Source organism: Rhipicephalus sanguineus, chromosome 1 (assembly GCF_013339695.2).
Source record: "Rhipicephalus sanguineus isolate Rsan-2018 chromosome 1, BIME_Rsan_1.4, whole genome shotgun sequence".
Lineage (NCBI taxonomy): Eukaryota > Metazoa > Arthropoda > Arachnida > Ixodida > Ixodidae > Rhipicephalus > Rhipicephalus sanguineus.
This window is the reverse complement of record NC_051176.1, coordinates 271903521-271918930: the sequence shown is the minus strand read 5'-3', so window position 1 is coordinate 271918930 and position 15410 is coordinate 271903521. Positions and strand designations below refer to the sequence as shown.

The 15410-nt window shown below is 46.8% G+C and overlaps 1 protein-coding gene across 1 annotated transcript in view; it reads left to right on the top strand.

The window, feature by feature from the left end:
• The window catches only part of LOC119382850 (protein PTHB1-like), a 40180-nt gene that overhangs the window by 13121 nt on the left and 11649 nt on the right, over positions 1–15410 (top strand). The window contains exons 7-12 of the mRNA XM_037650730.2: positions 8271–8347; positions 8463–8528; positions 10076–10277; positions 11779–11919; positions 12001–12087; positions 13325–13500. Of these exons, the coding sequence (XP_037506658.1) occupies positions 8271–8347; positions 8463–8528; positions 10076–10277; positions 11779–11919; positions 12001–12087; positions 13325–13500 (749 nt within the window). The remainder of the gene's footprint in view (positions 1–8270; positions 8348–8462; positions 8529–10075; positions 10278–11778; positions 11920–12000; positions 12088–13324; positions 13501–15410) is intronic.

Here is a 15410-nt window from a genome sequence, read left to right as displayed (position 1 = left end):
TTACGGAAAAGTTGGAACAGAACAGACCATTAAAAAAAAATTAGGGCATCGGCGCCTTTTTTCTCGTGTATTTTGAAATTCGCAGTGAGAAGGGCGAGTATTGCGAACTGCTTATCGTCTCGAGATACACGCACAGGTGGACATGGTGAACTGAAGGTGTATATCTGAATGTGGGAAAGAGGAATAACTGACCTAGAATCGTGAGAAGGCTTCTCCAGCGAGTAAGTGGTGGGCCAACTATTACCAAGCGTTCCAAGAACGAGATAAACATTTCCAGCCGTTGTGCGCTTGTTACCCGCTCGTGTCCACTAGGACAAACATTTTCGAACGAAGTCTCGGAACCTTCATATAAAAGGCACCTTACAAATGAGGTAAATGTGTTCCATTAATGCTGAGAAGCACTTTCACGTATAGGCTAACGTGTATGCCCCGCTGTTCTACAATGAGATAGCGTGAAAAAAAAATATTTTGTTAATCTAAAGCGAGATCGCTGCGTTGAATGGAGGCGCCGATGATCGAGCGAGAAATTTTCAGCATATGTGTTTAAAAAATTAAAAAGAACGAGAAAGAACAACGTGACAGTTTTTTTCTAGCGGGAATGTTCGAACGTGCAGCAACGAAAATTTGCAACGCGAAGGGCACTCTGAATGCCATCGGACTGCGTATGCGCTGTGCAAGTACTCTATCTGTAGTGGACTACCTCTATACAAAACTTCGGAGAGGCCACTTGGTGCGTGTGTTTGTTATCACACGGTGCACGCATTTCAGCGGGTGTTGAAAAACAAAAAGAAAGAAGAAAAGCAGCCGCGCCGCCTGTTTTCTTAGCCCCCAGCTCGCACCTGCACCCCACTTCTTCCTGACAGCTTCAAGAACGTTCAGCGCCAGCTGCTTTGCCTTGCTTTGGATAAAACAGGGCCTTCGATCTGTACCGCAGAAGAGACGAAGCGGACATCACTTCCATGCAAGGCGAAAAGCCCATCTAGCGATTGCGTTTCGCTTCATTTTGACTCTACTGGGCGTGATTCTCAAACCCCTCTGACTTCTTTAACCGTTAAGTTGACCGAGGCGCTATCATTGCAATGATTGCATCACAGAACTCGAAGCCCCAAATCACTGCTACACGTTGCGCCTTGATGCGGAGAAATCGAATGACGTGTCGCTATGCAAAGCTCGAACAAAGAAATACGTCGTGTTTTTTTAGAGAGAAATAAGTTTCGCGCATCAAAATAAAGGACAAATTGCTTCGCTTTCTGCCCATATCGAAAAGAAGTCGTAGCCGTCTCAACAATATTACGTAATCCAAAGACGTCGGCTGAGCACGTATTGTAGCTTTCAGAGCGTTTAAAGCAACTTGGAATAGTTGGGGCGTAGCATAGAACCCTGGGCCGCCGGGTTTTATAAAGGTTGTGATGAAGCAGCGTCACGGAACTCTGTTTACATGCGCTCTAGCGGGCCGCCTTAACGTTGTGCTCCTGTGCAAGTGCAGCGTTTTTTTTTTTTTTCGCAGGATTTTTTTTTTTTTTGCCTTAACATATAATGATGCGGTGCTTTTAGAATAAGTGTTTCGTGCCGATTTAATAAGGTTGGTTCAACTTGTACACGAATAAGCTTTCCGCAATTCCCTCGAAAAGCTGGAGGCACGATAACGTCCGTTGTAGCTCGGTTAAAAAGCGCGCAGCACATGTTATGGTAAGCCCATGGGATTGACCTCCGCTGTAGTGACGCGCCGTCTTTTACTATAATTTCTCTACATTGTCTAGAGCATGAAGAGAAATCAGTTTCATTACTCGCAGTTAGTCTCTTTTTTTCCGGCACTGTCCTTGCGACGGATGTCGGCTTCCTTGTGCGCCTCACAACGAGTGTCGTATGGTCCAACTGTACAGGGGTCATCATGCTATTTACTTTGACGAAATGCAGCCGTTTCCGTTGGGTATCAGAGGAGCCTTTCCTGCCCGCTCGTTTTTTGTGATCCCTCGTCACGTCGCTTGCCTCCGACGTCGTCGCGGGAATTGGTACTCTTAATGGACACGCCAAGAAAGAAGCAATAACCACGGCGTCTCGGGGGTCTCAAGCGTACGTACATTGTCCTGGACAAAACAAAGCAGGATACTTACTGCGTCTCTCAGGAGATGCTATAGGACATAAATCTTAGATTGCTTTGCGGAGGTCGTCGCTCCGCAGATTGGTATCGCGGTGTCGTTGCTGTAGCATTTGATACAACTTCCAAGCTGTATAGCGTACAGTTTGTGCGTACAAACATAGGATATTGTTGCAGTCTAAAACAGTGCGTCGTCTAATAAATGACCATAGTACGTTATACGAGGCCATCTTACGGAAACGTTGTAACTTGACGCAGAGCACTAAATTCACTGAAGGAGAAAAATAATGGCGGAAGCGTCTGCCTGCTGCCAGTTGAACGTGCAGAACAGTGGTTTGTAGAACCGACAGTTGGTTGAGTTAACGATTAATCACCTTGAAACACGGAAGCGCATTGAACGCGAACGCGAAAAAATAAAAAAGAAAGACATAATATACGAAACAGCCGCTACATTCGCAACGACGCTTTCTATGTATGACTTTTTTATGATAATGATGGTGATAGTGACCGCTAATGGCATACCTTTTGTATCGGGGTAATGAGAAACAGGCACCTATAGTATGAGTGAACTACTTAAGCTTTGCTGTACCTCTTGCAAGCTAGAACTTTATTAATGCCTGCTCAATCTTCTAAAATTACCTAAATACCTGGGATGACGCTGTCCCCGTCTCTCCACTCCTTTAATTCTCCACCAAGGCCCTTTACTTCTCCACCATGACGCTCCGTCGCCATTCGCCGAGCGCAATCACGCAGAACTCCAAATTGCTGCGGAGAAGCGAACTCGTCTATCGCTTGTTTCTGAACTCGTCGTGTGGGGGCATTCTGAGAGACTAGCCATTGTCTCTCGGAATCAGGAATGCCGCAATAATGATGCACAGAGCGTTATGGGGATACAATAGGTACGAGGTTCTTCGAGGTTTGTGGAAATGTGTAATGGTTGCAGGGCTCACATTTGCGAACTCAGTGGTGTGCATGGGCGTCGGCAGGGGGGTGGGGGTGCAAAAGGGTCACTTGCTCCTCACCCCTCCCACTCAACGCGATGCAACACAACACGGCTATGTACCCCCCAAGACAAGATGCGCATGTGTCGTTTTTTCTTCTTTTGTCCCTGTTTCTTAGCGCGCCCCGTTTTATGCATTAAGATTCCGCGGACACCGATGGTGGTGTGCATGAAGTCAAAGGTGCAATCAGGAATGGATATGAATCAAAGGACTGTGGGTCGCCTCGTGTTGGGCGCTCACGGGAAGACGACAAATAGGGCTGTAAAGGGCGATATGGGATGGAGAAGTTTTGAGGTGAGAGAAGCTCAGAGCAAAATGAGGTTAGAAGAAAGGCTAAGGAATATGAAGGACAGTAGATGGGCAGAGATAGTGTTCCGGTATTTGTATAGGAAGAGCGTTGACTCACAGTGGAGAAATAGAACTAGGAGGCTCACCAGCAAGTGTACGGCTGGCAGCGTAAGCGATATGCAAGAAGGAGGGGGGGGGAGTAGTCATGAAATCGCTTTAGCTGTGCATTTAGATGAAAGTGAGGTTCACAAAATAAACTTGTAGTTCTCGTGATCAGAAATTGGAAATGTTTTTGCTCGAGTTTCATTCCAGCCTTAAACTGCATGTCCAAAACAAGGTGCAGCCGCTAATTAGGGCTGATAAGCAGAGGCAGATACAGGATTTTTCAGAGGGGCAGGATGGGGGGGATAGCCCGTCCGCGGCCCTTCACTCCCGTAACACGACCCACTTCCCTGCATGATGATGATATCGGTGCGAACGGTCGCACATACATGTTGGAAAGAAGAGAGAGCAAAGATAAACGTATACGCTTATCACCTATTATCTGGTTTCGTCGTGATTCCTGGAAGGTCCAGATGTAAAATGTGACTGTCAGGCGAGTGGGAGACACGTTTATGATTGTTTCGCAACAGTTCTCGTTTCCCATGTGACTGACGTCTAACATGGATGATGTTGGCTTGCCGAATGTGACACGTTTTGAGCATTATCTACTAACGGGTTAAAAGCGTCAGAACTTAGGTCTTATTTGTACGCAAATGCGGATAGGGCGCGCGCTTAATGGCAGAATGCGGTATCACTAAAATCGTAATCGATAAATCTGTTGCCAGGGTCCGGGGTTAATAATATTTATTTTACGTATTTTCCTTCGTCATTGACTCTTGCATCACCGCCACGGATGATACGAGATGAACAGAATCGAAGAGAATCCTTGCAAAATATGCTCCTTGTTTCGCAAAAGCCTTAATGCACAAGAATGTTTCATAAGAACGAGCGCCGCCGCCATTCACTTCAGCTGCGAACGACAAGCTTACTCAATAAGCAGTTTCCCAATTTCATTCGGCATCACTGATCATCAGCAGTTTCGTTCCGCACTAGCTAACGTTCGCGTGCTCAAGAATCGAGCGTATATATACCTATTCTTCGTATGCATTTCTCTTTCGCTCTCTTTCGAAATATTTCATATAGCTAATACGGCATAAGTTATTGAAATGATGTAACCACACCCCTCCTGGTTCCTTTGGCCCGGACGGTACATGGCTAAAGTAAGTAAAAATAAATCAGAGACCGAATCACGTAGCTCTCCGTTCGTAAGAGCTCTTTTTCATACACCGCCTGCTTCGCATTCAGCGTTCGCTAGCATACGTTCTTGTGCACTGATATAACGTACGAAACTCTATATACATACGCGATAACACTAACTACTGCGCTCAGGAATAGAAAGTGCGGTGTTCTTTGAAAGTTTGCTCTCTTACAGATGTAGCACAGAAATATGTAGTTATTTAGGGCTACGGTATTCGAAAGGGTCGGTCATGCGTTTCTAGTTTGCCCTTTTAGAGCTGTTAGTACGCCGTTTCGAGCACGTCTGTATACCGTGCACATTGAGGTAGCGCTATAAATTCAGTCCTGTCAGCGTGCAGAAAGCTTCTCGACATCGACATCGTTATTGCGTTTCTTTTCCTCCCTCTTTGGAATAACCAGCCGTGTCGGCAGCGAGTTTATTCTCGCGATATTTGGCGTTATGAATAACGGCGCCGCATGTACGACATCGGACAATTTTTTTTTTTTTTTTTTTTTGCGCGAATGGGGAAGTTGCGTTATTCACGTCGATCTGACTACTCGCAGTCGGCCTCCGCTTTGTGCAGATGTACACTGTAATCTTTCTCGCCCGCCTATCAGTCCTCGTACACTGTAGCTCTTACACTTGGCGCTCATGTTTTGGTGTGACGCCCACTTTGCTGCACGAATACGTCCACGCGGTGAGGCTGGCCAAAAACAGAACAACGTGGAAAGACAGAGGTCGGCACATCTCCACGCGGGTGGCAGCTTCTGCCAGCGAGACTCCTGAAATCAATGACGCTATATACATTCACGATCTCTTGTCGTCGAAGACAGCGCCGCTCGCAAAATGTGACAGCGTCAACATTGCGTAATCTGAGCGCTCGCTGATTTATTCTTTTGCTTCTTTTTCTAAAACAGTCATGGTTGGGGACTTCATTCACATTCCTTTATCGAAATATATCCAAGGCAGAAGACACGTCGTCTACTCTGCGTGGGCCGTATACATAATGCACACGGACTAAGAAACGTTGTAAAGGAGTAAATTCTTGGAACGTTTTACAAATAGGCTGAGAATTGTCCGTCTCTTTCCGTGAGTGTCGCAGACGTACTTCAGTGGCGAAACAACGACAGCGATGAGATGCGGCTGTTGTTGTTGTGTCTGCGTGTTTTCTTCATCTGTACTCCCGCACGCGCGAACGCTCGTGTGTCTGAGAAACGCCGCGATTCAGTGATTGTGGCGCAAGTTGAAATTTATTCGTGTAGTGGCATAGCGCGCGCTTATCGGCTGGCGAAAAAGAACGCATCATAAACATAGTCTGAATGGAAAACGAATCATCGTGCCTGCTATAGATGCGCGTATACGTCTGGCCACTGATATAAAATTTGGGCACCTGCAGTGTGCGTCGATTGTCCAGTTCTCAATCTTCGATCCATTGAACGCTGCTTCCTTGTTTCGCAATAATATCTGCTATCTTTCTGTCATTTCTTTCTTTTTTCAATTATATAGACACTCCAGGTTCATTTTTGTCGTCGCCATCGGCAAAAATCAGGGAGTGCCCCAGAGAGGGGGGGGGGGGGGGGGGGGGGGAGGGCTGCGTGGTTTCGGCAGGAGCTGCGTACTTTGATCGGTCGGGCGCGGTCGCGCGCGCCCTATCTTGACAGGCATTAGCAGACAGCTCATATCCTTACACCTGTTGTGTTCTTACTGCCCAGCTTGCGTTGCAGCGATATACAGCACGAAGGTCGCTTCGCTCGCTGCAGTGGCCGCGTTTCCTTACGCCGGGGTTTTGTTGAGTTGGTCCAGGTCGTATGCTAAAGGAGTGAGCTGCTAGCACTGCTAGCCTTACTTCGCATAACATTCCAATCTGTTGCTACCGCATTCATTGCTTCGCCCTTGCGGCGAAACTGTGAGTTTTTTTAACCCATTCGCTGCCAAAGCCGGCGAATCGACGGGCGCAGCTGCATTGGTAACTTTCTAAAGCTATTAAATGGTGGCAGCGCTTGTCGACTTATCTAAAGATGCTTGGATACATTACCGATATATGGCAGTAGTTGCTTCTGTTGTTTGAAGGCACTTTGGTGATGTTTTTTTTGTTTTGATGTGTGTGTGTGTGTGTGTGTGTGTGTGTGTGTGTGTGTGTGTGTGTGTGTGTGTGTGTGTGTGTGTGTGTGTGTGTGTGTGTGTGTGTGTGTGTGTGTGTGTGTGTGTGTGTGTGTGTGTGTGTGTGTGTGTGTGTGTGTGTGTGTGTGTGTGTGTGTGTGTGTGTGTGTGTGTGTGTGTGTGTGTGTGTGTGTGTGTGTGTGTGTGTGTGTGTGTGTGTGTGTGTGTGTGTGTGTGTGTGTGTGTGTGTGTGTGTGTGTGTGTGTGTGTGTGTGTGTGTGTGTGTGTGTGTGTGTGTGTGTGTGTGTGTGTGTGTGTGTGTGTGTGTGTGTGTGTGTGTGTGTGTGTGTGTGTGTGTGTGTGTGTGTGTGTGTGTGTGTGTGTGTGTGTGTGTGTGTGTGTGTGTGTGTGTGTGTGTGTGTGTGTGTGTGTGTGTGTGTGTGTGTTTTCGTCCAGTTGCAGAAGGAATGATGGCGCCTAGCGCCCTGAAGCGACTCAACGGGCTCATTTTCCATGACAGTTTCGTCCTAATTCCGTGAAGAAGAATCCCTCAAGACAGTGTGAATTGTGCAATGCACAAGGGGAAAAAATGAATTCCGCATGGGGGTGCGAAAAGTGCGGTGCAGCCGTCCACATGCCACAGTGCTTTAAATGAGCCATGACACCCAATTTTCGATCACCATCTGTGTTGTGTGGGTTAATCCTTGTGCATTCACAAACAATATGGAGAAATTTTGGCGCGTTTGGTCGAGCACCTAATTTATAATTGCATACTTTCTAAACACGCGAGCGGCCTGAGATTCGGGCAACACCGGCGCACTCGCGAGCCATGATGTAACAAGCTGCTTGCTGTGCGAGCGTCTGGATTCCGGCGAACGATTTCATTCCGGGGTCAACTGTGCGTGTCATCTAGCTATTTAAGCTTTCTTCAGCTCGGCATCGAAATTGAACTGTTCGCAGCGACTGAAACTTTGGTAAAAGAAGACGGCTCCGCTCAATGCAGCACATGACGTCACATACGCCATGGCAAAATGGCGATCGCCGGTGGTGGGCAGGGTTTATAGCCGGCGACTTTCAGGCCTTGTTTTGCACTGAAATGTTTTTGTACTGTCCATTTTTCGTATATGTATAGCCACAATGGACTCTCTACTTCGATTTTTCGCTGAAACCGCAAATTGTTGGGCGGTCGTGTCATGGCCCCTTTAAACTTTTTCACACTTTGAAACGCCTGTGCACTGAAACAACTTCGGCGATGAAAAAGTGAATTTTGGTGAGATGTAAATAAAAGTATTTTAATGCCTTTTCCAGAAAATACTTTGGCTAAGCGTGTAACACGCAGAGAAAAGGAAGCGTGTTGCACGCGCGTGCGCTTTCGCTCAAAAACGCGCGGCCCGCACGAGTGCGCGGTGGGCGGCAGCGAATGGGTTAATGAACGACGACAGACTGTGCGGGGTGGATGATTCTAACCAGAAATAAAAGTGTAATTTTTATTCTTTTCTACTAGCTCTCCCTGGGCGAAAGAAGGCGGAGACTGATTTGAAGATAAAAGTGTTCGCTGGACCCATGTCTGAGATTCCATACGTAAGCGCTCATTTTTCGTTTTTCACATCATAGTTTCTGCTCCCATTTTATAGAACCGAGACATGAGCCGGAAGCATATTGATGATTATAGCTTCTTTCCTCCTCAATCCTCAAGCAATCTGACGAAAGCCCTGCGTCAACAGAAGATGGTAGTGCTTTTATCCCATCGATTATAGTGAAGGCAAGTGACTCTATTGTACTTATATCCAACACTCTTGTGCACCTTTTCGCACATATTTTACTTGAAGAACGATGGTCCTGTTATGATATCCAGGCGCAAGCTCTGGGGAAAAGCTCCTTCCTAACGTCCTAAGTTTTCCTGTACCTCTTTTTTTTTCATAGAGAAATTTTACGAATCGCGATGCAAAAAAAAAAAAAAAAAAGAACAGTCTCTAAAAGAAACGCCCATTCTGTGATCCTGCTTTAAGACAGGCGAACCTCTTGCGAAAAGGGCCTTCTAGTGCGTGATGTATACACAGCTCATTTACATTTAGTGTACGCCCAGGACGAAATGTGCGCAGGTTCGTAACCTCTTTCCTTCTTGCACAAGGGGTACTGATCCAGGCGCGATATAAGCACTCTTCTTTTCCGAGGCCATAGTTCCTTAAAATTCTGGTTCTCTTGCATCTTCCTCAGCTCATTTGACTCGTGCGAACAAAAGTTTCAGCGTGTTGTAGCAAAACGACGCGCAGCACTGAACTGCATCTCCGGATTTCACCTCCCCGGTTTTTCAGAGTGCGTCTCGGCAAAGGCTTTCGCGGCGATCGAAGATGTATATAGCAAATAAATGCAGAGCGCGCTTAGAATAAGCGCTGTCTCACTGCATCTGGAGGGCTGAAATTGGCGTTTCCGTCGCTTTTATAAAGTGCCGCACTAGCTTCATTCCGCTCTACTAAGCTTTCGTACTAAAATCTCGTCGGCACATAAACTAGTGCGACGTCAAATCCTCTCAGTTCGGCCACCTCCTCTTTTTGCCTAATCCCGGCGAGGCATCGACGCGCAGCGCAAACGGCCCACGCATTGTGTTGCGACCGTCTGGCGCAGTTTCTCCGATGCGTATTCGCTGCTCTTTCGAGCCCGTGCCGGGAACCCGCTTTACTGCGACTTGGCCGGCGCAACTACGGCTGCAAAATTTGCGAAACGGGGCGCTGCGCAAACTGTCCCGCACCGTGCAACGACTGAAGCTGTCGCATGCAAAACATTGTCGAAGACACGTGATCGAGGCTATGCACGCGCTGTCGCGGCTGCTTTCTTTGCAATGACGGCGGAACTGGCGCTTGCAAGCAGAGGGCGTGTACATTTTCTTTCCCCTTTGCGAGCCGCCCCGTTCCGCACGTGTGCCGGTGTCTGCCTCTTGGCGCCGCCGTTTGAAGGGTGTCCCTTATATAGTGAACACTGTACCATGCATCAAGAGTGCATCCTTACAATTGTTCTCGAAAGGAAATCCGCTTTATTTATGCAACATCAGAAAATGTCAAGCACGTAACTGTGTCTGTGACCAGGTCGCGTCATTTCCGCGCAGCCTTTACGAAAGGTTTTAGAAATCCCTTGCGGCAAGGACTTCAGTCGCATGGTTATTGCCTCTTTATTTTCTTCTTGGTCTGAGTGGCAACGAAAAGTTCTAGGTTGCACAGCATAGGGAAACGAGAATTTTTCGGGACGTGTCGCCCAGCCAACAATATGCATATTTTAACCCTCAATGCTTGCTTTATACGATTGCACCTGCAGGTCCACCTCGAGGCCACCGCACCTCTGTGCGATGTTCGCATCATGGTGGACGTTGCCAGACCATTGGTTGCTTTAAACAGTGACGTCACACTCACCACGTTACTGGACCACCACCAAATGGCATTTACAGTGAAGCAGGCTGAGACCGTGTTACCGAGCTCCCTGGATCTTAGAGTTGTGGCTTTCTACCAGAATTCATCTGGTATGTTTCTATACGTGCTCGTTGACGAGTATCTTCCTTCCTTTTCCAACTTTAGTCCTATTATGTGCTGCTTGAAGAACGTGGGACACGGTACAAAAATTGCACAATGCTCCATCGCGATGTAGCTAACGACACTAAATACTAAAATGTAAGCAAGATTCCTGTGTATGCGATGTCTGAAGTCATAAAATTTCGATCCTGCAACTTGGAGCATGACGAAATTTCTTTCGCTGCCAGAAGTAAGTAGTTGTGACACAAAACGAATAGTTGTGCTTCTGTGATTACCAGAAACACTGGTGAGATGTCATCAGCGTGGCTTTATGTGGCGAGAAGCATGTCCGATGCCTCCGACAGTGAAATGCGTCGCTTGCAACTGGGCAGCCATCGACGTATGCCTCTGCTGGTGAAATTCGTGCTTCACAATGACAACGCAACGTCTTTTGCATCATCAGCTCTACGCATTTCCAAGTGCGCTCGACAGGAGAAAGCGCGAGAAAACGCGCTGCTTATTTTTAGGCCGAGTGAAGACCATTGCCTAAGGCCAGGCAATTTTATTGGTTGAGCGGCGCGAATGCTACTTGCGTGCAACTTACACGTACAGCGTTTGTTTTTAAGCAGGTGTTCATTGGCGCTGTTGCACATGCGCACTGAACGACAGGACGCCGAATAAGCACTATGCGCAATTCTAAAACATTTCAGGCACGACCACCTTAGGACTAGCTAGCTTGCATCCAGCGACATCAGAGGTCTGATCCTGAATGATATGTAGCGATCTCAATCCCGCTACGTTTTCAAACCGACTCGTTTAACCCTCTGCCATAAAAGCTCATGCCGTGCTCTACTGACGTGATCACAAAGATCGATCGGCCATTTGATGCAGTGAATGATTAGAGTCGTACATAAACTGGAGGAAAAAAATAAAGAAAACAACCTCACAGGGTCCCTCATGCACTCACCTAAGACGACAGGAAGGCGAAAGCCATCTCTTTTTCTTCTCAGTCAATGTCTTGATCCTGCCCCGCCACCCTTCGAAAGCTTTCTGCACCTAACGTGGTTTTCCCCTGCCCCCAGGATCAGATACACCTCACCTGGTTTTGCGCTGCCTCTGTGATCGTCCCACCTTTGACCAAGCTGTGATGTCATGTGATGACGTCATCATGTGACGTTACGTCACTGTGACGTCGCGATGACGTCATGTGGTCACATCATCACGTGATGATAATTTTTTCATCACTCGTGTGGCCGCCGCCGCCGACGGGAGACGCCGCCGCGGGACGCCGGTCCATTTTCGCGTTTGACAAGGCATCTAAGGCTTTCGCCTTAATAATCTGTCGATATTCTTAATCAAAGCTTCCGACGGCAGATAATTACTGCCTGAGTCGCTGCTGAGCGCTTACCGTTCTCTTAGCCTGATTTGCCAGTAGTCTACTTAGAACGATTGACCGCGCAACCTTCTCTGACGTCACGCTTTACCTGTTTCTTGTACTCTGTCTCGATTCAGGGGCATCACAGGTGGTGCAAGCGTCCATGCATCTGCCCCTTGCACTCGTCGCACGACCGTGCGTGGCCGAAAGGACCTACGAACACAAGTTGACCATTGAAACGAATAAACCTTCTGTTCCATCTAACGAGCTCTTTCCAGGTTAGTGGTCTCTCCTCGACGTTGTTTCCAGCTCCACTAGGGAACCGGTAACATCACCTTCTGATGGGATCGCAATTGCAGATTTCACCTGCGACATTACGTCACAGACTATTGGCATGCAGTTCCTTCACGGCCCTCAAGCGAGCATCTTGGTGTCTAAATCCTCCCGTAAGTGATACTTTGCGTATCCGCGGCGTCTGAGATGGTTGCCTTATTAGCGGATCACTAATTGCACGAATGCGTCATTAACGTCGCGGAAGGTACGGGCATTGAGTGAATCAATCGTTTGTGCCAGGTTGAGTGAACAGTGGAAAATACACCTGTCCACAGAAGAAGCTTGTTCTCTTGGCCGCATGCTGGACGGGGGTCATAAAATCACCCCCCCCCCCCAGAAAAAAAAACAAAAACAAGACAGGAAAGTCATTTTTCCACATAGCAAGAGTAAAATGTATTATATTCCCCAAGACATTGTGAAAAGTGCGACTTAGAAAAGTGAAGGGTAATATAGAGAATTCGAATTGCACTCAATTTTAATACCTTCTTATATATGATCTACTTCCATTAATAACTTACTCCAAAGAATAGTGTGTTCGTTGAAAAGGTAGCTTGCGTATTGCGGGCGTGATCAGCGCCAGATGAAATGGAGAAATAATGCGCAGTCAACATGCGAGCGCTATGTATACGGCCATAGCAAGGAGAGCGAAAGCATCCTGTTGGTCGATGCGGCGTTTAAATATCTTAGCATAGTGCTGCCGTTCGGCTGTGAAGACGTTGTGAAGAAGTACAGCGACAGCGGTACTTCACAACAACTTCACACACAAAAAAAAAAAATAGGGGAAAAGAGAGAGAGAGAGAGAAAAAGAAGGGAGCGCCAGTTTTTCCAAAGCGCGCCATTTTTTCACGAAGCCACAGTAGAGTTATGAGAATATAGCTATAATATAGCGGAAGAGTCTCTATTTATAGCGTGTGTAAGCTTGCTGTCGCCATGAGAGCACGAGGTGGTTGTACGTTCGCAGATTTATAGATTCGTCTTAACGCGAAATTGTGTCCCATGCTTCGTTACCGTAGCACAGGTGTGTTCTTTCTCTCGCCGCGTTGTTGAATAAATCAATGAATGCGTCGCACTTTATTGGATGTCGCCGCGTATAGGGACTGCAAAGGTGCTTTATGTCGTTGTGCTCAGCGCGGTCGCGCATAGGCACATTGCACACGAAATTTCACTATTTCACGGTGTGCGTACGATACACGAGGTACTGAAGAAAAAAGAGAAAAGATTAAAAACTTGCGCTTACACGTTTCATGTCGTTGATTAGCACTTCTTACGATTAATTTAGCGTTAGTTATATCTTGTTGCCGTTCTTCAGCTTGTCACCCCCCCCCCCCTTTTTTTTTTTCTTTTCAACAGAAAAATACAGGATACAGAGCGACAACTTCGCTGTTCTCTGGATCCCTGTATTGGAGCTATTGAGGCGATTGCATCAGTATTATAAGCGTTCCTCGAATGACGACACACTAAAGTGCAGTTACAGCTCAAGTTTACCACTTCAGGAGTATTTTTCTGTCATCGACGATTATGTCAAGGTACGTTTTCTTCGGTTGTCGACGTTTCGTCCTGGAATTCTTTTTCTTACAGAAACAAACAAAGAAAGCTCCGATGTAATCAGGGTGGCATGTGTAAAGAAGGGTACAGGTGAGCGTGAGGAGATATACTGCGGCTGAAGAATGGTGGTATTTGCATATTTGTTATTGAAAACACTATTTGTGAATGTGCGACACGTCCCTGTGCCTGCGTGCACGTGACGGTATCCCCGTGTGCCAGGCACGTAGGCAAGGGGGGGGCCCGGGGGGCCCGGGCCCCCCCCCCCCCCCCGAAATTTTTCCAGCCCTCTATATTTCCAGGCAACTTTTTTTTTGTTTTTGCCATGGAAAGACTGTCTTTCGAACAATTAGGCCTTGGCCCCCCCCCCCCCCCCCCCGAAAAAAAATCCTGGCTACGTGCCTGCCGTGTGCTCACCATCATCCTACCTTATGTCCGCTGCAGGATGAAGGCATCTCTCAGTGATTTCCAACCCACCCTGTTTTGCGTGAGCCGATTCCATTTTGTGCCGGTGTGCTAACGAGTAACTTTTAAACGCCTCTAACCAGGGGCGTAGCCAGAAATTTTTTTCGGGGGGGGGGGGGGGGTTTCGACATACTTTATGTATGTTCGTGCGTGCGTTTGTATGTGTGCGTGTGTATACGCAAGCAAAATTGAAAATTTTCGGAGGGGATTTTAACCCCCCCTCCCCCTGGCTACGCCCCTGTCTCTAATGGATTGTTTTAACATTTTGCCGTGCCATGGAATCTTTTACTTGTATGTGAAGCAGTAGTATGAACCAAACCACCCTTACTTTCTTCTCATTATAATATTATGGACGCAGTAAATTGATAAGGGTATGGGTCAACAACTATTCTCTTTCTGTATTGCCGGATAGGAATGGGGCAATTTGCTGCATTGCTGGAGCGTATATCGACATTGAAGGAGCCAAGGTACTTTGTGTGGATTAATTCTTGCGAAACAGCGATAACGGTAACACTCTCGTGGGTGATTCCACGAGAGATCGAACATGCCTGTCCGGTCGCATTTTTTGTTTGGCCTGGGTTTTTTATATGGTGTGTGGGCACATTCAAAGAGCACGGAACTGAAAATTTTATTTCCAAGAAACGCTCCCAGCGCGCCAAAAAAATATTTGAAGGTGGCGGCGCATGCCTCCTGTTTTTGCTCACTGCAATGTTTTCGGATTTCACGGCCGAATTTAGCGCGAACTATAAATGATGTGTCGAAAATTTCTTTTGCTGGTTTTAATACGCATTACTGTGAATTACATCCATGCTTTTTTATGCCGTCCTCAAAAAGAAGAAAATGTGAAAAAATAACAAACACGGCCGAAATCAAAAAAGGGTCCTAAGTTTGAGGCGCCTTGGCGCCTTTACTATTTCGAACAGAAACTTGAAAACAGTGTCAACTATAGAAAAGAGCCTTTGCAACATTTATACGGAAGATCATTTTCCTACGGGTAGCGCAAAAAAAGAAAAAAATAGTTAAAGAAGCGAGTTTTTTCAAAAAAGTACATTTTCAAAAAATAAAATAAAAAAAAACTCCGGTCTCAATTTTGACGGCAATTTTTATCGCAGAGCGCTTATGTCAATGAACACACGGTTTTAATATCATATGTCCTCATTTGCTTTGTTTACGAGATATAACTGGCCAAAATGACCCTTGCTATGAGTGCTCACTTCAGTGCGACTGATGGTTGTTAATAGCTTGCATTGTGCGTAAATCGCAGTTTTATTTATTCTGCTGCAGCAAAACCTTGCTCTGGTGGCTTTTCGTCAAGAAAAATGTGTTCTCAGATTTTATTTGTGTCTAGCGTGTGCAAAAGCGGGCTGCTGCCGCCCTCTAAACGGCTCACGTGTAAACAGTTTGCAACCTACAACCTCGCCTATAAATC